A 22,292-nucleotide genomic window follows, 5' to 3' on the forward strand; every position below is an offset into this window, starting at 1 on the left:
AACCTAGAAAGAACAGCGTCGGAATTTCTTCAGGCACACAGGAAGGTAAGGAGGTAGGACTGAGGGATTTGGAGAATTGTTTCCTCCTTACCCTCTGGGTTTACCTCAGTCTCCAACACCTGTTCAAACCCTCCTTGCCCATTGGCTTTAAATACAGCAACATTCTGCTCAGAAAACCCATATCTTTCTTAATCCAAATATATCTAAATCTTCAACATCAGATAAAACTTACGTCCCTCTGAATCACCACTCCTGGCAGCATCTCCAAGTGTTACCAGTTAATCACCCAGTTAGGTGCTGCAAATCTCCTGCAAATCTCTCAGGCGCTCTGAGGTACTGCTTGTTTTAGCTCCCACTTCACATGTTGTGGAACTGTAGAAGAGACAGGGGTACTTCTTCCTGCTTAGACTGTGTAGCACATTCTCATTCTTTTTTAAATCTTTTAAGTTTTTAAATAATTTATTCATATTACGTCCCAATTGTTATACCCTCACTTGTATCTTCCCATTCTCTTCTCCCTTCCTCTTTCACCCTATTCCCCTCCCCTAGACCTATGACAGAAGGGGACCTCTTCCCTCACCATATGACCACAGCCTATCAGGTCTCATCTGGACAGCCTGCTTCCCCTTCCTCTGAGTGCCACCATACCTCCCCACCAAGGGGAGAAGATTTATGAGTAGCATGTGAAACAGCTGACTGAGAAGATGGCGCAGGAACAGAAGGACTTAATGGCCGAGCAACAATACATCATATCCCTTAAGCTTCAGGTACCTGGCAGCACTGTTTTAATTTTCAGTTCCTGCGGTCCAATGAACAATGTATATCAGGAGGCTGAGATGTTAGGCTCATAAGGTTAAGGCTTGACTAGGTTGTGAATGGAGACTTTGCTCTCCCTCATCCTCAAGCCCCAAATACAAGGGTAATAACACAAAAACTCCCAAACTCTATTACATTCTTGTATCGTCACTGCTTTTTTTCTTGACCACTTCTGTCTCTTTAAGGATGTTCATCGCTAAATGAAACCCTTTATCGGGGTATCTCTATTAAACTGTATGCTTGAATTGCTGATTCTCTTCAGGTGTTTTCGAGAAGTTCTGTGACCAAATCTTCATCTACCCTTTCAAGGACTATTATTTTCTCATGTGCTAGAGGAAATTGTCATTTCTACATGTAAAATGACTTTTTGCATCTGATTAAATGGCATAATATCCAACTCTTATTTTTGAATGGGACCAATGGAAATTTTGTTTTTGTTGCACCTAGCATGATCTTAAATCTGGAAGTATTCTATAGAGTAGAGACATCCCAAACCTTCAAGCATGATTTACACTGTGAGTACCATGCTGTTTTCTGGGCATCCATCCACATTTGTACTTCTGTCTCCATGGTCATTAATAAAATGGCCTATGAGCACTGAAGACACAAGCTGCTTCAATATATTTCTGTCTTGGTCACAAAACTTTGTACTAAACTCCTTGATTGAATACCTGCTCTGATTCTGAATCAGGTAGTACCTGTCCACTTGGTTTGTGCCCATCTTCTTTATTATTATTATTATTATTATTATTATTATTATTATTATTATTATTAATGATTTATTCAGATTACATCCTGGTTGTTATCCCCTCACTTGTATCTTCCTGTTCCCACTCTCCCTCGCTCTTTTGCCCTATTCCCCTCCCCTAGACCTCTGACAGAAGGGGACCGCCTCTAGGTGTGTTTGAGAGTCAACACCACGCAGCTCAGAGATGAGGCAAGAAAGCATAAGCAAGCTGCTGTTGTTGTTGTTTTTTAATATAAAACTGTGTTTTACATGAGTCAGAGGACACAAGAACTGAACCTGAGAGCTGTAGGCCACTGGTGTTTTAGAACTGTCAGGCAATATTTTTGAGTAAAATGTCAAAATCCCCCACAGCATTTTATGTAACTACCAAAGGAGAGTCTTCGCAACACTCTGGGGAATGTGGGAAGCTCTCTGAATTCAGTCTGCATCTTCATTTTAGGAACAGGAACATCTCAAGGAAGGGTTTCAGAACGAGAGCAGGAAACTCCATCAGGAGATGGAGAAAATAAGAAACATGCAGCCATCTTCACTGTGTACCATACTCTAAAATTCAAATAGACTAAACCTCTGTACTGAGGTCTCACTCACCAAGGAATATGCTGCAGGGACATAATTCTCAAGTCTCAGGATAAATGCCTTCTGAAATATAGCAGAAACATGGGCTAAGTAAAAGCTCTTAATAAAAATGATCTGCCTACCATAACCATTTCAAATGTGTGCTAAACATTGTTCACAGAGTAATAGGGACCGCTCCTAAATTTCCATCAGAAGGGAATTAATTTGAAGACTGTTCACTGCCACACAGTGTCCCAGCAATGAGGACATTGGCTCTCCATATAAACATACAGAGTAAAAGTGTCACACAATAAAAAATGTAGTTATTTGTCTACTCACTCTCATGGAACACAGAAACATGAAGATACTCTCTGTGTAATTATTTTGCCGGTGGTGGCCTCAAACCCAGGCCTTTGAAAGAAAACTTTTGATGGCACATAAGCTTACAGGATAACAGCAGGTGGTATAGCGTTTCCACAATACACTTCTTAGTGCTTGCTGGTATCATGTGTGCTTATAGAAATGGCTCAACACTTGTTCCTGGAGAGTTAAGAAGCTTCCCTACTGTCTCATTTGTGTTAGGTCCCATGGGAGGCTTTAAGTGCTAGTCAGTGGGTAAATAGGCATAAGTGTTAACTAGATGTCTTCAGAACTTCAAAGCACAGTTTTGGACACTTCACAGTCACAGTGCCAGTGGCTTGTCAGCACCATGGCTTTTCCCAGCCTACTTGGGCCCAGTTCAGAGAGTTTATAGCTGACAGTGGCTTTGCTCAGCCTTTGGTGGATGTTATTACACTCAGTAGCTTAGAGAAAGGATTCTGACGCAGTTGTTTTTAAGAAAACACACTACTGAGAAGAGCAGAAAGGCGGCCCCTTCTAGCTTAGAAACCAAACAGTTACTTCTTGTTTACCCTTAGGTTCTGCATGACTGACAAATATTCACATGGTGCTGAAATTGTTTTGGACTTGTATATAATGTCAGCAGGTTCTTCCAGTACAGAGGCAAACACACAACCAACCACTTGATTTCTCAAGTTTTAGGTGTTTACGGGAACTCAGTTTCTTTCACTTTCAGTGCTATTTCCTCCCTCCTTCCCTCCTCCCTCACTGGCCCTTCTAACCCTAACATCTTTTTCGTTCCATCTTTATTCTTTCACAGTATAGAAAAGTGACTTTTTAATGAACCCATGTCCATCTCTGCTACCATTGTGCAACTCAGTGGGGCTTGCAACTTAACAAAACAAACACTAACGGACAAAAAGGAAAGAAACATTGCCGGGAGTGATTTCAGAACCATGCCCTCCTCAGGAAGTGCATCGTCACCTTGGAATTATGAGCACCCACAAAACTGTGCAGCAAGACTGCACCGTTTATCAGTCTCTACTTGAGAAATGTCCAAGGTCCTCCCATTAGCACCACCCTCATTCTGAGTAATTCCTCCGTGTCTGGAGTTTTTTGTTTTTTAACTTTCACTTTCGTCTTCCTAAGCTTTGCTCTTTTACTGAGCTAACTCCTCCTAAGTTCTCTGGTGAAAATCAGAAACTTCCTAGGTTATTGCAGGGGCGATATCACAGAGCCTGTGAGAGTGAAGAGCCCTCAGCAGCCAGACTGGGCAGCAAAGCTGACAGGCATCCAAAGATCCACACAGGCTGCTTTCCTCATTACTCTAAAGGATCTGGTTTCAGGTAAGACTGAGGCGGGGGTGGAAACAGCTTTAGCAGACCACTGGTTGGGGTTTACCATAAAAAGATCTGGCCATGGGAGGTTGAAACCTAGATAGATGTGGGTGGCAGAGAAGGTCACTTGAAATCCAGAGCTGATTGATGGTTGATAGAGGCACCGATTACCCTTAGGATTCCTGTTCTTGCTAGGGCAAAATTAATTAGGCTCTACTAAAGGAGAGTTCATAGAGAGAGCATGAGGGTTTTCAGGTTGATGCTGCTTTCTTGTTACCATTTTAGATAATCTTTACTGTCTAATGAAACTCAGACAAAATTCCTCCTCCTGTGGCCAATGTCTATCTATTATAAAGTAAGTTACTCTGCTTGGAATTTGTAAAAACAAACAATTCTCCTGTTGATAATTTAGGGAGCTTTAAAATCTTTGTGTATACTATTTTGAATATATATTTTATTCATTCCTTGAGAACACCACACATGTAATGTGGTTTTGATTCTATAGTCTCTCCTTTTCCCTCTGTCACCTCCTTCTACCCCCCAACTCTGCTTTATTCCCAATTTCATGTCCTCACTAAACCAGGTTGTTGAAGCTCATTCCAGTATGGACATAGGGCCACCTGCTGGAGTTTGGGTAGTTTCCTGGGACCATATATATCACTGAAGAAATCTAGTCCTCTACCCCCTAGCGGCCATTAACTGCCAGTACCCCCTGAGCTATCCATGGGGCCTCCTGAGCCTCACATCAGGTTTGGTGGAAACTTTTTTCATTTTGTTTTGTGTGGGGTTTGTTATTTTGTTTTTTGAGACAGGGTTTCTCTGTGTAGCCGTGGCTGTCTAGACCAGTCTGTCCTGGAACTCACAGAGACCCTATTGCCTTTGCCTTCCAGAATGGTAGGATTAAAGGAATGTGCCACCAAGGCTGGCTTTTTTGTTTGTTTGTTTTGTCTTTTTTTTCCCCCCTAAGGTGGAATATTTTTCTTTTTTAAATTTATTCAGATTACATATCGAATGTTATGCCCTTGCTTATATCTTCCTGTTCCCACTCTCCCTCCTTCTTCAGCCTTATTCCCCTCTCCTAGGTCTCTCACAAAAGTGGACCTCCTCCCCCACAATATGGCCACAGCACATCATTTCTCATTCAGATAGCCTGCTTTCTCTTCTTCTGTGTGCCCACTGGGCCTCCCCACCAAGGTGAAGTGATCAAATTAGGTGCACTAGAGTTCTTGTCAGAAGCCGTCCCTGCTCTCCATACAGTCGTGGAGAATGAGCTGTCTATTGGCTAGATCTGAACAGGGGGGCTCTAGGTTTAACAATTTGTGCAGCCCTGAACCCCTCACCCCCTGACACCTGGGTCCGGATCTGCCAGCCTTGATGTTCTCCTTGTGAGGCTCCTTAACACTCTGGGTCCTTCCATTCCCCCACTCTGTCATACCACTCTCAGTGCTCTACCTGGAGTCCAGCAGCAAGTCTCAGCATCCGTCCCCATCCCCCACTGGCTAGAGTCTCTTAGAGGACATCTATGTTGGGCTAATGTCCGCTTACTTTTTTTCTTTTTCTTTTTTTACATATACCTTTATATTATTGTACATATATACAATAAACTACTTACAGCAAGAAGAACCACAAAGCAGTCAGGAATTATATAAATGTTACATTCATAGTGTTTTGGCTATTTGTATTTGGCAGCCTTGAAAAAAACATCTTTCCTATCTTGGTGCATCTAAAATTCTGAATGTAAGTAATATTTATCATATATCGTCATTCTCACTTAAAACATCTCTCTAGACCTAAAAACATCCTAACCCCTAAACAACTAAGCTTAATTGTAAAACTAAACTATCTGGTCTTCAACCCATCAGAGACTTGAAAAGGAATAAAATTAATTATCTGAGTATACAGGGAGTGCAGGTTAGCAGTTTCCAAATGAGAAGATGACAAAGACAGTTTGCTATATATTGGGCCAGAAGGCTGAAGATGATGCTCCAATATTAATGTTCACTTATGAGTCTATAACATCCAAGTATTTTAGAGTTTGGGTTACCTCACCCAGGATGATAATTTCTAGTTCCATACATTTCCTTGCAACTTTTTTAAATTTTTATTTTAATTTTATTAATTTATTCAGATTACAACTTAATTGTTATCTCATCACTTGTATCCTCCCATTCCTCCCTCCCTCCCGCTTTCACCCTTTTCCCCTCCCCTAGGTCTATGATCAAGACGGACCTCCTCCCCCACTATATGGTCATAGGCTATCAAGTCTCATCTTGGTATCCTGCTTATTCTTTCTTTGAGTGGCACCAGGTCTCCCTACCAAGGGGAGGTGGTCAAATATGGGGCACCAGAGGGTTCATGTCAAAGTCAGTCCCCGCTCTCCACATAACTGTGGAGAATGCCCTGTCCATTGCATAGATCAGAGTAGGGATTCAATGTTTACTATTGTATTGTCCTTGGTTAGTGCAATAGTTTGAACTTACCCCCCTGGGCCCCCGATCCACCCATCACAATGTTCTTCTTGTAGGTTTCTAGGACCCTCTGGGTCCTTCTATTTCCCCATCGCCTATATTTCTCTTACCTAGAGTCTCAGTAGGATGTTCTCACATCTATCCCAATCTCCTGGTAAGTGAAAACTTTCATGGGATATGCCTTTTGGGTTAGTAGTAGTCCATTGCGTAAATGTACCACAGTTTATTTATCCATTCTTCATTTAAGGGAATAAATGCATGTGTCACCCACCACCCAGCTTTATGCAGTTTTTCTATAGGCAGCCATAGCTGCTGGGATTTTTCTGAGTTCAAAGACTCTATACCATGTTCCAGAAGATACTGTTTCACTTGAATCAATGAATATGCTCCATGTGATATTTTTGGGATAAATACCACTGTGTAGCACAGGGAATCAAAGCGTTGGGAAGAACACTCAACTCTAACACCACAGAGGAAGAATACGACTCAGCTCTAGAAGAATCTGTGATAACAGAAAATACTGCAGAGCTAGGAATGTGATGGAAGTCTGCCAGCCAAGCATAGTTTACAACTGAAGCATCCTTGGTGAACAAAGGGGACAAGTTGGGCAATGAAGTAAGGAATAGTCATAAAGTACTAGAGCACACAGAATGAAATACAAACTTAAGAGTCTACACTGATGCAACCAAATGAGTGAATGAATGAAGAGTGCTTGTAAGTGGGACAGAGGGCTGGTTTTCTTCCGTGAATACCATATTTGATGTAGAATTCCAATTCATAAGTATGTGGCCTGATAATAGTAGACAACCATTTGTAAGCATAATGCTACAGTGGTTATTTATAAGCTTGAATTATTAGTAGATGCTGAAAGTAGTGAGCAAAGTCCATGGGGTATTATAAAGTTACATGTGTTGAATTTTAAGTGTCTCTCCAAGTGGCAACTTTAAATTTTTCTCCTTGGGGTTTTTTTTTTTGACCCTTTAAATAAAAACATTTTAACTAGTATACACTGTAATGGGCTTCATTAGTACATTTTGCCCATTACTGTATCCTCCAAATAGTTCCTATCAGAATCTCTCTCTCTCTCTCTCTCTCTCTCTCTCTCTCTCTCTCTCTCTCTCTCTCTCTCTCTCTTTCTTTCTTTCTTTCTTTCTCCAGGACTGGTATCTGGTCATTTGGTAATTCTAATGTTTTTATGTTTTTGAGGAACCTCTACACTGCTTTCCACCATGGATACACCAGTTTACATTCCTACCCTCAATGCATAAGGTTGTCTTTCACACACCGGTGGAAGCATTTATTACCTGTGTTCTTTATGCTTGCCACTCTCGTGGAGTGAGCTGGAACCTCATTGCATTTTCACTTGTATTTCCCTGGTGACTAAGCTCCTAGATATTTTTTCCTAACTATTTCTTTGCTGTTCAAGTGGTGATTTTTATTACAAAACAGCAAACAGCTCTTGGCAGGTAGGTCCTTATTCAAGAGACCACATTCAAGGGAGTATGATCAGAGGAAGTAATGTCTAAATCATTAATCCTTTCATTTTATCAGTGAATACTACAGATTATCAGACCTGTGACCTTCTTGCCCAGTACATACCAATAGAATGTCAAACTGACAATAAGGAAACTATTTTAAAAATATAATTGAAGTCTACTCTATAAAATAACTGCTACATACTTTTCTAAGATATAAAGTGGTGAAGGAAAAGAAAGAATAAGGATCTATTGAAGATTGGAAAGCTAAAGAGATGTGAGGATCAATGAGAGATCCTTGGTTAGATCATGAAGCATAAAAATGGGCATTAGTAAAAATATGATTTAAGAAAAAAAAGGAAATCTGAACATAATGATGCATGGCTGTAATCCCAGCACTCAAGGAGGCAGAGGCTGGTGGATCTCTTTGAGTTCAAAGCTAGCCTGATCTGCAAAGCAAGTCCAGGACAAACAAGGGTACACCGAGAAACCATTTCTTGAAATACCAAAACAAAACCAACCAACCAAGCAACCAACCAATCAACCAACAAACAAACAAAAGAGAAAAGAAATAAAGAAAAAGAGGAAGTGTAAGGTATGCAGCCTTATTAGGGGTGTTGTAGAGATGCTGAAAGTCCAGTTGTTGTAGTCCAAGAATAGCTGCCACCCAGACACCAGTCTCAGTCAGATATGAACGGTTTATTGAGGAATGGACATGCACCTCAAAGAAGGCTGTTTGCAATTAAGTCCATAGAAAGGACTTGGAAGCCTAACTATGTTTTCCAGAGTCAGTTTATATAGGCAAAACTGGCAATTAGCTCATACATGGGGGTGAGTGAAACAGGATGGTCAGCTCTGACTCAAGTTATTTTGCTAACAGGCAGTTCCAAATGACCTTTAGTTTGATTGGTCCTAAGTGAGATAAGTGAGGCAGTGCTTAGGGAGCATCCAGAGTGTAACCAAGTGTGTAGATAACAAGAGTTCAGTCACAGAGTAGTCAAGTGTGTAAATAACAAACTGTGAATTGTGACAACATTGAATCATCTAGTGTAGGTTAACTTGGCCCTCTGGCCGGTAATATTAGTGTCAGCTATGAATAACTATGAACATCTAGGAAGCATAGTTGAAAAGTTAAAAATTTCGAACTTAATTTTACCTTATAAACAAAATGGAAGGTGAATACAGAAGTGCCTGCACCTACATCAAAGAGCACACGTCAACACCGTCAGCCACTACACCCAGGGTATGTGGGGTACCAAGGCTGGACAAAGCTAGGGAAATGGAATATGTAGCATTTTGAACCCAGTACATAACTTTCCTGATTATCTATGAACTTCAAAGTAGCTGTATTTAAATAGAAGTAGTGGTGACCTTTACGACAGCCATACAGGACCCTAGAGCTGTTAGAAATAGACAAAGAACACATTTATTTCAAAGAAGGGAAATTTCAATATATAATATTTAGTTCATCTAACTGACTAGAAGTTGTGGTCCAACTTATCTTCCCCTTAGAGACAAAAGAACACCTGGAGATGGCCTCGGAGATCCACATGTTGGGGCCCATGTGTCTCATTGAGAACACTGGGGATCGGCTAGTGGCCAACCAGGAGGCCCTGGACATCCTGTCAGCCATCACACAGCCTGTGGTGGTGGTGGCGATCGTGGGCCTCTACCGCACAGGCAAATCCTACTTGATGAACAAGCTGGCTGGGAAGAAAACAGGTGAGTGCCAGCAACAAAGTTCTTGCTCAGTCCCTTCTGTTCACTCAGGTAGCCAGCGTCCCAGAAGCAAATGTGACACGTATTAACAGATTGATCAGCATTAGCTATTACAAGTCCCCTATTTCTAGGATGGTAACTAAAATCGATACTTAAAGTTGCTCCACTTTTTCAAATGTAGCTAGATTAATTTTCAACTCAGTATGGGGAGACACTATTATTTACTCATCTCTCAGTACCATGCTGTTTTGCAGGCTTTTCCCTGGGCTCCACAGTGCAGTCTCATACCAAAGGGATTTGGATGTGGTGTGTGCCTCACCCCAGAAAATCGGGGCAAACCTTAGTTCTGCTTGACACTGAGGGCCTTGAAGATGTTGAGAAGGTAAAGTAATTGAATATTTCACATTCTACCTGTAGCTTGCCAATAGTTCACCCTGCAGTACCCTTCCTACTCCTGGATTTATGCTTCTGAATCATTCAATGAATGTGCTATTCCTCAAGTATTCCTAAGAGTCAAGGATAGTGGGTCAGCTTTTAAATAATAGCTAATGACACTTTAGTTATTTTTCTTTCATATCAAAATAGAATATTTTGATTGAAACTGCTAATGACAACCTGAACTTGCCTATACAGGTTATAGACATGGATGACTAATCAATGTGGGACCATGATAAAAATACAATATTTGAAATTCTCAGAGAATTAACCAAATATTTGAAAATAATGATCACTTCAACAATGAACTCTTAGTAAGAAAACAGCAATGCAAGATCTGCAACTACATCTTTGTTCATGGGGAATCATGTCTTACTACTCTGCCCAATCTCAGGCAAACAAACTCTTACTGAAGGCCCTCATTTGCACTAGTTCTAGCCGGTCCCTTACCATAACATGTGTCCAAGTGAAACCCAGCATGCCAGTTTAGATCTTAGTAACTGATCAACATGATGACTTTTAAGTGTGAACTCCTTCATGCTGCCATATACACAGGTTTACATCATCTCATTTGAATTGTAGAGCATGAACTGAACATTCATAAACTCATCGTACAGGTGGAAAATCACAATGTAGTAGAAATGGCTTACCTTTGATGTCATAGCTAATGGGAGATGAAGGCTCATCTTTGCCTACTGAGTTGATGGACAGTCTCTTAGTCACTCTTCTTCACTCACTGCCGTGTAGGGAGACAACCAGAATGACTGCTGGATCTTCGCCTTGGCAGTCCTCCTCAGCAGCACCTTCATCTACAACAGCATAGGAACCATCAACCAGCAGGCCATGGACCAACTGCAGTATCCTTTTGGTGTGGTCTCGAGCAGTCCTCAACCTAGAAAGAACAGTGTCAGAATTTCTTCAAGTAGACAGGCAGTCAAGAACCTTAGTACTTTTAAGTATCTCATTAGCAAATCCCCTGATACTTATCATGTGGGTTTGCCTCACTTTCCACTACAAGCTCAAACTTCTTACATCATGCATTGCCATAGACACAGTGACACACTATTGAGAACATCCCTGTCTGCCCCATGATCTTGCATTTGTCCAAATCCCCAACATGGTTTAGAACTCATGTTCTCAGTGGTCACTAGCATCATTATCTGTACATGTTAGCTACATCCTGGCTACCCACTGAATGACTGGTATTATTTATCATGCAAACTCATCAAGAGGTCTGAGCTAAAGATCACTAGTCAACCTAAACCTCCAGTGCCTGTCATCAAAGATTCTCCAATATACAGCTCACAGTCACTTTTTCATGCTTCTGCCACTTGAAAGGGGAAGCCAGTGCCCTCAGACCACAATACTTTTTTCTGTAGTCTTTTATCCACCCCAGAGTCCACACAGTCTTCTTTTGCTGAAGATTTTAGCCCCTGCTGTGTGGAGACTAGCAACCAATAGACCATGGTTTTCACTATTCTCTCCTAATTCTTTTTCCTGAGATCATTTTCCTCTGCCTTCCCAATGACCCACACTAGTTTATTGTCAATGCTGCTGGTATATCCATGGCCTTAACTTCAGGCATCACACTCTATTCTTTTCCAGACCGCCATGCTCAATAAGAAGTGATATTTATCTGACCTGTCAGCAGCATTTCAAATATCAATCCCTTTCTCTTTTGAACCACTTGTTCTTGAGTCTAGAACATCATCATTTGCTAATATTCTGTTTTCCTCTCTGGCTAAGCGTTCCTTTACTTTGTGGACTCTGAATATCACAGCTTATTGGTTACATGCTTTTCTTCATTCTCTCCTCTTAGGCAGTGTGATTAGGCAGTGTCTCCTCTCAGTGAGCATCATTGTGTCTGAAGGGCCTCTGTGCACCTGTATTTATGTCACCATCAAACTTCTGTTTAAGACTGAGACAGAGTTCATTTTTTTCTATCTTCACATAGACTTTTAAGAGGTGGTTTGCCCTCATACTTTACAAAAGCCTTTCCCCAGCCTTACCCTATAGAGCATCCCACATGTTCCACAAAGTTTCTCTGAGCAAACCTAAGAAATCATCTTGATCCTTTCTCACTCGTGTCCTAGAAAGCATGAGCTCACAAACGTTTAAAACTCCATCAGGAAAGCTATTTCCCTAGACTGACCTCCCTGTCTTCAGTACACTTGTTTCCTGTCTGCGCGCCTTTCCTGTCTGTCTCAATGACCACACTGCTCTTCCCCGACAGGCTTGACTGCCAGCTGGAATCCCAGCAGTGTGATCTTCTGAAATGCTGCCCCTTCTGCCCTCTCTACAGTGTGATCTTCTGAAATGCCATATCTACCTTCTGTACAAGTAAAAAAATCCACTGCTGGCTTTCACTTTGTAGAAAACAAACTAGAAACTTCTTGCTTTGGCCTTCAAACTGTCCATGTCCTGGTACTTATTTCATTAGCACTTGTTCATACACATATCAGACACACTCTTGTTTTTCTATCACAGGGGTTCTGATGACTCTCTGGAATGTTCTCCAAGTAGAAGTTTCACAGGTTTTATTTTATTACTGTTAAGTGTGTGTGTGTGTGTGTGTGTGTGTGTGTGTGTGTGTGTGTGTGTGTTGGTGCACATGAGATGTTTGCCGACACCAGAAACATCACCTTTCTGAAATCTAAATCTCATAAGACTGTGAGCCACTGCACTTGAGTGCTGAGAACTGAACCTGGGTCCTCTGCAAGAACATCAACCACTCCTAACCACTGAGCCATCTCTCCAGCTTCTCTACTGGAGCTTTTATGGAAGGCTTCTCTAATTCCTCTAGATTTCTGCTAACCAAAGACTTAAGAAAGCACATAAGTTCTCAAGTAACTAGACATACAGAATTTTTTTTTGGCCTTTAGGCTAGGCTCATGCTTTTTGCTACATCAAAATTGTAGTAAACATCTGAGGTGTTAAAATAATTCATTTATAGTTTTTGTTTCTGTCTCCATCTGTTACAATGTAACTCTATGATGGTAGCATCCTTTCATTTGTATTCCCTGGAACTGTCTCACTCATAGTAGAGGCTCAGTAGACTGTTGAATGATTGAATTCTCTGAATGAGTAAGCTAATGCCCTAGTTTGCTTCCTGTTGCTGGGATGAAAATTATGACACAAAGCAAGCTGGAGATGAAAGGGTTTGTTTGGTTTACAGGTTACAGTCTGTTTTCAAGGAAGCCAGGGCACACACCAAGAGGTGGAGAATAGAGAAAGCGCAGAGTTCCTGGAACATCTGCCTACTGGCTTTCTTCCTGTCCTTGCTCAGCTATTTTTCTTGTACAGCCAGGAACTGCCTGCCTAGGGATGGTACCACACACAGTGGGCTGCCCTTCCTGCACCAATTAGTAGTTGAGAAAAATATCCTTACAGAAATGTCCATATGCCTGGATGATAGAGGTAGTTTCTCAGTTGAGAAATTTAATCAGTTGAGGTAATTACTCTTCCAAAGTGTCTCTAGTTATGTGAAACTGACAAAAAGTAACCAACACAGCTAGTTAACAGACAAATATTAATTTGGGGGAGGCGCTGGTACAATATTAATCACAAAATGATAAATTTGTTTAACTTTTCTTAATCTAACATCTCAGCTATGTGACAGAGCTGACTGATCTTATCAAGGCAAAGTCGTCACCTGATCAGGGTGGGGTAGATGACTCTGCTAACTTTGTGGGCTTCTTTCCCGCTTTTGTGTGGGCTCTGAGGGATTTCTCCCTGGATCTGGAAGCTAATGGAAAACCCATCACGGCTGATGAGTATCTGGAGCTTTCGCTGACCCTGAAAAAAGGTACCTGGGCTTGGTGTGACTTTCTGATACCAATGGAAAACAATGTCATAAAGGTCATTTCTGCCCAGGTGACAAAGGTCTTTATTTTGTAGCTGTGTTATCCTGACTGTTGTTATAGGAAATGAAAACACAGCTTAGCTGTATTACCGAGCCTCCACTGAAATTTTACAAGCACCATCTTCTTAGAGAAAGGGCATTTTCTTTCTCATTCTTTTAAGTTTTGTATGACTCTTTCTGCATCAGGTGCTCCTCGGCTTACATAGGCTTTGTGAAAGTTTTAGTGTCATCTATGGAAATGATTCATTTGAAGTTCATTGCATCTAATGTTTACTCTTGCAGGAGATGACAAGAAAACTAAAAGCTTTAATGAGCCTCGGCTGTGCATCAGGAAGTTCTTCCCAAAGAGGAAATGCTTCATCTTCGACAGGCCGGCATCCAGGAAGTACCTTTCCAAACTAGAGACGATGCGGGAGGAGGACCTGAGTGGTGAATTTGTAGAACAAGTTGCAGAATTCACCTCATACATCTTCAGTTATTCTAGTGTCAAGACTCTGTCTGGTGGCATCATAGTCAATGGGCCACGTAAGTCTTTTTTTTTTTTTTTTCACTTCTTCCTTTGGCTTCTCTTCTCTTCATTATAGAGGATACCGAAGAAGCCACTTCCAGTTATACTGAACACCATTCATTGATGCCATTAAAAATGAAGTGCATACGTCACATGGTGGCATTTACTTGGGAACTAAATCCATTTCTCATCATCTCATTTCTGTTACAGCAAAAGGGAAGAGGGAAAAATAACTAGAATCTAATTCAATCTGTAAAGCATTTCCCCCCCTTACTCCTGGTTCCCACCCATGAAAAAGGATTGCTAAATGTAAGGAAAAATGAAAACACCATATTTGTGGAGTTCGATACCAAGGGCTACAGTGTTCACGTACAAACAAAATGTTTAGTCATGACGTTAAAAAGCCAATTATTGAGTATAATGAGAGGCTACGAGATGTGATTTCCACGCTTGTTCCGGCACAACACAACCAAAAGACACTTTAAAAGGAAACAAAAAGCAAAATCCAGAGTGATAAATAATAGTCACATAATTAATAAAAAATAAAGATCTACTAATGGGAGTCAGAGGTCTAGGCAAATGGGACATATGTTCATGGGGCAGAGAGGACATTGTTTTTGTTTGTTTCTTTGTTTTTTACTCTGAGGAGAAAGTGAGAAGTTGGAAACAGGTAGGGGTGACCCAGCAGGACAGAGGGTAATACCCGGTGTACTTATGTAACAGAAGAAGGCCCAAAGCAGGACTCAGCTTCCCAACTTCAAGAAAGTACGAATCAGGTGACTGAGAGAAGAGGGTGCATGAGAGAGTCCCCCATTGAAGAAGAGTGGAGTGATGATGTCCTGAAGGGACAGGAACATGATGGAAGGAGGGTATGGTTGGTCCTAAGCTCCATGGAGGACTTGGCAGGCAGGGATCTGGGGTGAAGTGGGGAGCTAAAGTGTTCTAGTTAACAAGCATAACTATCTTGAGGGTTCTGCATACAACACATTGTGGTGCTACAAAGGGGGCAGGACAGACTCCTGGAGTATAATATTTTCTTAAAGAAAACCTACATGATTTTCTCATTTGCCTACAGCTTGTGGGAGAGTGTCTGGGTTGAGTCCTTTACGCAGGCTAGAGGCAGGACTAGAATTAAGCATATTATTTTTAAATCACCACAACCAAACCAGAAGAAAAAGCAAAGCTGTCACTTTGGCTTTTTTTTTTTTTAATTAAGAATGAAAAGACCAATGAATGAGAGGAAAGAAAGGGAGTCGGGAGAGAAGGTTAGTAAAGGAAACAGATTTAATATCACAGATCTCCTCTCCCAACATCTATTTAGGAACAAATGAAGGAGAACAACAAAAGGATTTAATATTTTCTGGACCTTAATTTTAATAAATTATTACATTGCTATTCTTTCCTAGAGTATCTTGAAAGCTATAAAGTGTTCTTTCTTCCAACCAACAGCCATTTTCTTAACTTTTTCTATAGGTCTTCAGAACCTGGTGCTGACCTATGTCAATGCCATCAGCAGTGGAGAACTGCCCTGCATGGAGAATGCTGTCATTACTTTGGCTCAGATAGAGAACTCAGCTGCTGTGCAAAAGGCAGTTGCCCACTATGAAGAGCAGATGACTCAGAAGGTCCATATGCCCACGGAGACCCTCCAAGAGCTGCTGGACCTACACAGACCCATTGAGAGTGAGGCCATTGAGGTCTTCATGAAAAATTCTTTCAAGGATATAGACCAAAAGTTCCAGAAGGAACTAGGGGTAGGTGTGGTACCAAAATCATAAGACAAAGAAAAACAAGTGCCCCTTTGGGCATGAGTATCGTTCATTTTCTCCAAGGTAGTAATGCTCAGTAGCACAGATTTGCAGTAATAATTGAAAGATTAGATTCTGCTGGGAGCCATGTTCTCAGCCATGGAGGTAATTAAGACAATTGCGTTTACAAAGGATCATTGCATTTACTTTTTCATAATATAGTTAGTATTCTTTGAGAATTTTAAATGCAATGTATTTTTTTTTCATTTTCATCCTAGTGTAATTAGTATTGTTCAGGAATTCATTGTTTTCGTGTTTCCAGAGAATGAGAAACCAATCATAAGAATGTTTATATAGGGGCTAGAGAGATGGCTCAGAGGTTAAGAGCAGTGGTTGCTCCTCCAGAGGTCCTGAGTTCAATTGCCAGCAAACACATGGTGGCTCACAACCATCTATAATGAGATCTGGTGCGCTCTTCTGACATGCAGGCAGAACAGAGCATACATAATAATTAAATAAATCTTTTTTTTTTAAAGGCATGTACTTAAAAAAAAAAAGAATGTTTACAGATGTTTTGCCATTTAATCAGTGGCAGCGCTTCTCAGATTATCAAGGTAGGATTTTCCAAAGGCTTTATCCGGAGGTTCTGGTGAAACAGGATAATCAGCCCAACAGGAAATTGATTACTTTCTAACCTAAAGGAGATAAAAGAGTTGATACTTAGTTACTTGCTGGATGTCATATAGCTAGATAGCTCTCCCATTATGCTTTCCAAACATGCTTATCATGTCATGTTCAGCACTTTTATTGGCTATATGGTGAGAAACTGCAGAGAAATATTCCCATATTAAAGAATTTTTCTGGAGAGTTCCTGGGCTTAGCGCTTTCCGTCCCCTCAAAGTCTGACAAGAGATCTCTGAAACTGATGTCGTTACTCCTTCCTTATACATAAGGAAATCTTAGTCCACTAATGACAAGGCCACAAAACCACAAAGAGGTGAGTGCAGACAGTCCACACAGGCTTGCCTGGCTCTAATTTTTATAATCTGAAATATTCCTTCAATTAGAGATGTAAAGAAGCGATACCTATGCTCAGAGAATGTCTGTGAAACAGGAAAATAGGGAGAAAAGCCTTTAGAAAATCGAATTTGAGGTGTCATTTTCTGTAGCTAGCACCTTTTTCAGGGAGATCTCTCAATGAGGTAGAGAGCATGGTGTGATTGAAGACATTGTGCAGGAGTCTGTTGTGTTATCTCTCTCCTTTTAACTATCTGTGAAACTTTGTCCTTACCCAGAACCTACTGGTAGCAAAGCGAGATGCCTTCATTCAGAAGAATATGGACGTGTCATCAGCTCGTTGCTCAGATTTGCTGGAGGATATTTTTGGACCTCTGGAAGAAGAAGTGAAGCAGGGGACATTTTCTACACCAGGTGGCTACTACCTCTTCCTTCAAAAGAAGCAAGAGCTGGAGAGGAAGTACAAGCAGGTTCCTGGGAAGGGCGTCCAGGTGAGCTGAGTAGCTGGTTCCGTGTGGAGGGCTTGGTGAGACATCTTTTCCAAATGGCAGAAAGAACAAGGAGGATGCGATGGTGCTGGTGTGAAGTGCCCTTGTCTATGCTTCATCTAGGCAGACAGCTAACAGGAGACAGACAACAGATTTCTCCTTGGAAGCAGAAGTGGCCCTCTTAGAAATATTTGCAGAATTCGTTAATTCACCCAACAATCCAGTCGTCTAATCATCTAAAATGATTTATTGGGCCTTGTGTGTTGAATGCTTCTTGGGTTTCTGGCAACAAGAGGACTCAAAATAATGACAGTGGTAACACCAGTTAGCACTTAGATTATCTCTCTGTACTTCATAAATTTATTCTCTTAATTCTCACATCACCATACAAACCAGCCACTGTGCCTATAAAGAGAAACAGAAACGCCTAACCCTAACCCACAAGGTCACCTAAGACCACACAGCTAATGAACAGTAAAACCTGAATGCAGCTCAAGATAGCATCATCTGTATCCTCAGCTCTAGATTACCCTGTGCTGATAGAGTTTAGGATTTGTGTTATTTACAAACAACAATGACTTTTACATGCTGAATAGTCCTTTTTTTTCCCTTCTGGACAGTAAGTGAGGTAGAAAGAACCCAGTGTCGCTGTGGTAGCCTGCCACCTACTTGCTCCCAGGCCTCTTCCTCTGTCCTCCTCCAGAACGTTAGTGCAGGGCCTCCACCTGCCCCCTGCATCCATGCTCATGGTAGCTGCTGGAGAATTGGACCCTACTTCAACTTTATTCCTTAAAACAAAAGGGAGGGACAAGAAGACAAAAGAATAGTGCATCGACTCCTCTTAAGATTCTGAAGGCATGCCACGGTACTTTGCTGATTATAGGCTTTTCACAGGAATTTAATCCCATGGATAGCCCATATTTATAAGAGACACCGTAATTTACTGTTTTGATAGACCACGAGGTAAATATTTAACAAGCTGTTCAAAGATGTTGGACAGAGAGACGAGTGCCTAAGTAGAGGGTGGAAATGTTTAAACAATAGCAATAGTCCATAAGAGCAAATGAATGCATATTTCAGGGGTGGCAAGAAAGCTGATGCTCTGGGATGTGGTGGGCAAAGTGGAGGATAGCTAGAGATACAAAAGCTAGGCAAGGAGCATCCTGGAGGACACTGAAGAACGCTTGATGCTCACTTGGGTGAACTATGAAGCCATCGTCGAGCACTGGAGTAATATGACAGATCCTGAAGTAACATGGCAAAGTTCTGAATACTCTGAGATAAATGGTCTGGGGCAGCAGTTGAAGCAGAGGCATGCCCAGGCCTGTGAGGTCTGGATGCAACAGGTGACGAGCAAAAGACTCAGGTTACATTTTCTGAAGCTAAACCAACATGATCAGCTCACAGTTGCGTAAGAGATATGTGAAGCAGGTAAGAGATCAAAGATATCACTAGACCGGAGGAGTTATGAGATGCTACATGATAGGGCCACGGAAAGGATCCAATTTGGGGTGGTGCTGTCTCTACATCAGTTTTAGGACCGTCAAACTTAAGAATTGCTACACAGCTGATAACATCAATGTCAGTTAACAGACACATTGATTTGTCTTCAACTTATTCTATTCAACTAGGCAGAAGAGATGCTGAAAAAGTACTTAGAGTCCAAGGACGATGTGGCTGAAAGTCTTCTACAGGCAGATCAGTCACTCACGGAGGCAGCAAAGCAGATCGAAGGTGAGCTCTGAGGAAGAGACTTCCTATGTTGGAAGCTCTTGACATCTTTGCCAATACTGGTCCATATGGAACCCTCATTGGGGGAAAGGAATCACAAGCATCGACCATCGTGTGTTTTTTTAACTGGTTTATATGGTTATCTGTTTTCTAATTAATTGGTTATTTCGTGCAAAAATTGCCACAAAAATTTATCAGGGATAAAACCCAAAGAGTTTTGGGGTTTTTGTTTTGTTTTGTTTTTCTTTATGTTTGTTTCTTGTTTTTGGAGACAGAATTTCTCTGTGTAGCCTTGGCCCTCCTAGAACTTGCCACATAGACCAGGGTGGCCTTGAATTCAGAGATCTACCTGTCTCTCCCTCCTACGTTCTGAGATTAAATCCATGTGCTACCACACCCTGCAAAGAGAATTTGCTTAAGGGAGATAATCAGCAAAAGTAACTCATAAAATCAATTTCTGTATCTTCCTGTTCTTTTGCTTTTCCTTCTCAGTGGAGCGTATAAAGGTGGAAACGGCAGAAGCTGCAAACAGAGAGTTAGCAGAGAAGCAGAAGAACTATGAGCTGATGATGGAACAGAAGGAGAAGAGTTACCAGGAGCACGTGAAACAGCTGACTGAGAAGATGCAGGAGGAGCGGCAACAGATACTAGCAGAACAAGACAAAATCATATCTATTAAACTTCAGGTAATTGACCATATCATCTCACTACATTCCTGGGCCCCGATCAAAAATAAGTGAAAAAACATCTCAGGAGCTGTGAGCACTTGTTGCTCTTGCAGAGGACCCAGGTCTGGTCCTCAGCACTCACACAGTGGCCTACAGCAGTTCATAACTCCGGCTCCAGGGAATTTGGGCTCCCTCTTCTGGTCTCCACAGGTACCGCATACAGGTTGCAAAAACATTCATACACTTAAAACAACATAACTAAATCTAAAAATCGAGCAAGAAAACCAAAGTGCAAGTTTATCAGCAGGCTGAGGCAGGAGGATGACTAGCTCATAGTCAGCCTGGGTTATGAGGTAAGAGCCTCACAACAGACTGCTACAATACAGTGAGTAGCTCAGATACTCTGATACATTCTCAGTCTTTCACTGTTTATCCTCAGCCCTGTCTAGTGAGTAAGAGCTGTTGGTGGCTGCAGGAAACCATCATCTCGCTATCATAGACAATGGCTGGGAACGGCTCTGTGCTGCTCAACTCTCTCCTACTTATTTCCATTTAATAACTCTACACTGTTATTTTTTGTGCTAGATGAGGACACTGTAATTACAGGAGATCTAAAGTAATTGATATAGTATACAGCTTATTTTCCTTACTGAATGGAGCCCACAGGGACTTCATTTCTGCCACACCCAGTATGACCTTATCTCTGGAAGCCTTCCAATGAACAGTGAGAGTCAGGGACCATCTACCCACTTGAGCACATGGGCTAGTACTCAGTGCTGAGTCTCTATGGTGGCCCAGAATATCCTGTGAGGACTGAAGACCCCAGCTGCTTCAGTATATTTCTGTCACTGAAAACTCTGGGCATGCACTAAACTCCTTGATTGAACACTCGCCCTGATTCTGAATCAAGTAGTACCCTTCCACTTTGTTTGAGCCCAACTTTATCGCCTTCTTACACGTGTTTGAGAGTCCGCATCACATAGCTCACAGATGAAGTAAGAAAGTATAGGCAAATGTGCTAATTTTATTTTTTTTTTAATGGTGTTTTACATGAGTCAAATTGAGCCAAGAATTCGTCCTGAGGGTTGTAGGCCCCTGGTGGTTTATAAAAGTCAGACATCATTTGTAACCCTGGAGAAAGCAAAGGAGATTTATCAGCTTGCATACAAGACAGGAGAGAGATGGGGGGGGAGAGAAAGAGAGAGAGAGAGAGAGAGAGAGAGAGAGAGAGAGAGAGAGAGAGAGAGAGAGAATGAGTTAAGGAAGGAAAGACTTCAAGAAAAACACCAAGAATCCTGCCCCACCCTCCAGGGTTTCGTGAGTTTGTAAGACACTCTAAGAGAATGTGAGACACTGAGTTCAGCCTTCATCTCCACTTTAGGAACAGGAACGATTTCTCAAGCAAGGGTTCGAGAACGAGAGCAGGAAACTTCATCAAGAGATTGAGCGCATCAAGAGGAGCAGACCATCTGGGAAATGCACCATACTCTGAAGGGCTGAGGCCCAAAGCCCTGCCAGCTCCTGCATCACGGAGTATGTGGACTGAGCACGTCAGGCTTTGAAACTAAACTCAATTCAAAGTCACATGTGACTCCAGCCTGTGGTCACTCTATGGCTACTTGGCACTGTCACAGGAAGTTCCCCTCTGTGCGGAATGCATGTATGAGTGGAGGTTCTGCCACCTGGTTTCTGCGTCCTCCTGACCTGTACCATGCCCAGACCACATATGTTTCTCTTTTATATCTTAAGTTTTCCTCTTTTCTACAGTATAGCTTCTGGAATCACTGAGTGAACTAGCTAGCAAAATTAATTCCTTTTCATTTCTCCGAGGACCCTGACTTTTTTACTACAGTCCTTCAAAACTAAAATCCTGTCTTGATTTTTACTTTTAGCTTCCTGCTGTGACATCATGTCTTGAAATCTCTTAGGATAAATGTCTTGCAAAAGCTTATAGGAGCACAAGTTAATAAAAAGTATTAGCCTGGTGTAATTGTTTCAGAATGGGTATTATTGTGGTTCATTAAGGGCATAACAGAATCTTCTAATAAACTAACAAGTTATTTAATTTTAATATCGTTAAGTAGCATCCAGACACCCCAAGATGTTAGGGTGCCTACTCTTCTATCTATTTCATTAAGAATAATGCCACCAACCAAAGATACTATTGAAGTCTTGGAGTCTTGGGTCCTATCACTTCCATGGAATACAGTAACAAAACCCCCTTTATATGTACATTTTTGGCTGCTGTTCATATCAAATGCAGGGCTGTGACAAGGCACTTTGATTATACATTAATTCACAGAATAACAACTGTACATGTAATGTTTTCTTAGTATAAGTTTGAGTGCAAGGCGTTATCAATATGTGTGCTTGTAGAA

General features: G+C 41.5%; 1 protein-coding gene across 1 annotated transcript; it reads left to right on the forward strand.

The window, feature by feature from the left end:
• Positions 1-3,319: 3,319 nt before the first annotated feature.
• GBP2 (guanylate binding protein 2) lies at positions 3,320-21,899 on the forward strand. The gene is made up of 11 exons (XM_084756089.1): positions 3,320-3,804; positions 9,251-9,460; positions 9,712-9,839; positions 10,640-10,749; positions 13,501-13,697; positions 14,037-14,279; positions 15,736-16,016; positions 17,306-17,518; positions 19,147-19,249; positions 19,739-19,932; positions 21,296-21,899. The coding sequence occupies exons 2-11, from the start codon at positions 9,271-9,273 to the stop codon at positions 21,404-21,406; spliced, it is 1,770 nt and encodes a 589-aa protein (XP_084612215.1). The 5' UTR covers positions 3,320-3,804; positions 9,251-9,270; the 3' UTR covers positions 21,407-21,899.
• The last annotated feature ends 393 nt before the right edge of the window (positions 21,900-22,292 follow it).

Source organism: Acomys minous, assembly GCF_964271855.1.
Source record: "Acomys minous genome assembly, chromosome: 14".
NCBI lineage: Eukaryota > Metazoa > Chordata > Mammalia > Rodentia > Muridae > Acomys > Acomys minous.

Excerpts from the sequence above, each read along its gene's own strand:
- GBP2 (XM_084756089.1), top strand. The coding sequence starts at position 9,271 with ATGGCCTCGGAGATCCACATGTTGGGGCCCATGTGTCTCATTGAGAAC. Across the intron at positions 10,750-13,500 it reads CAGGCCATGGACCAACTGCA|CTATGTGACAGAGCTGACTG; the intron begins GTATCCTTTTGG and ends CTAACATCTCAG. Across the intron at positions 16,017-17,305 it reads AGTTCCAGAAGGAACTAGGG|AACCTACTGGTAGCAAAGCG; the intron begins GTAGGTGTGGTA and ends GTCCTTACCCAG.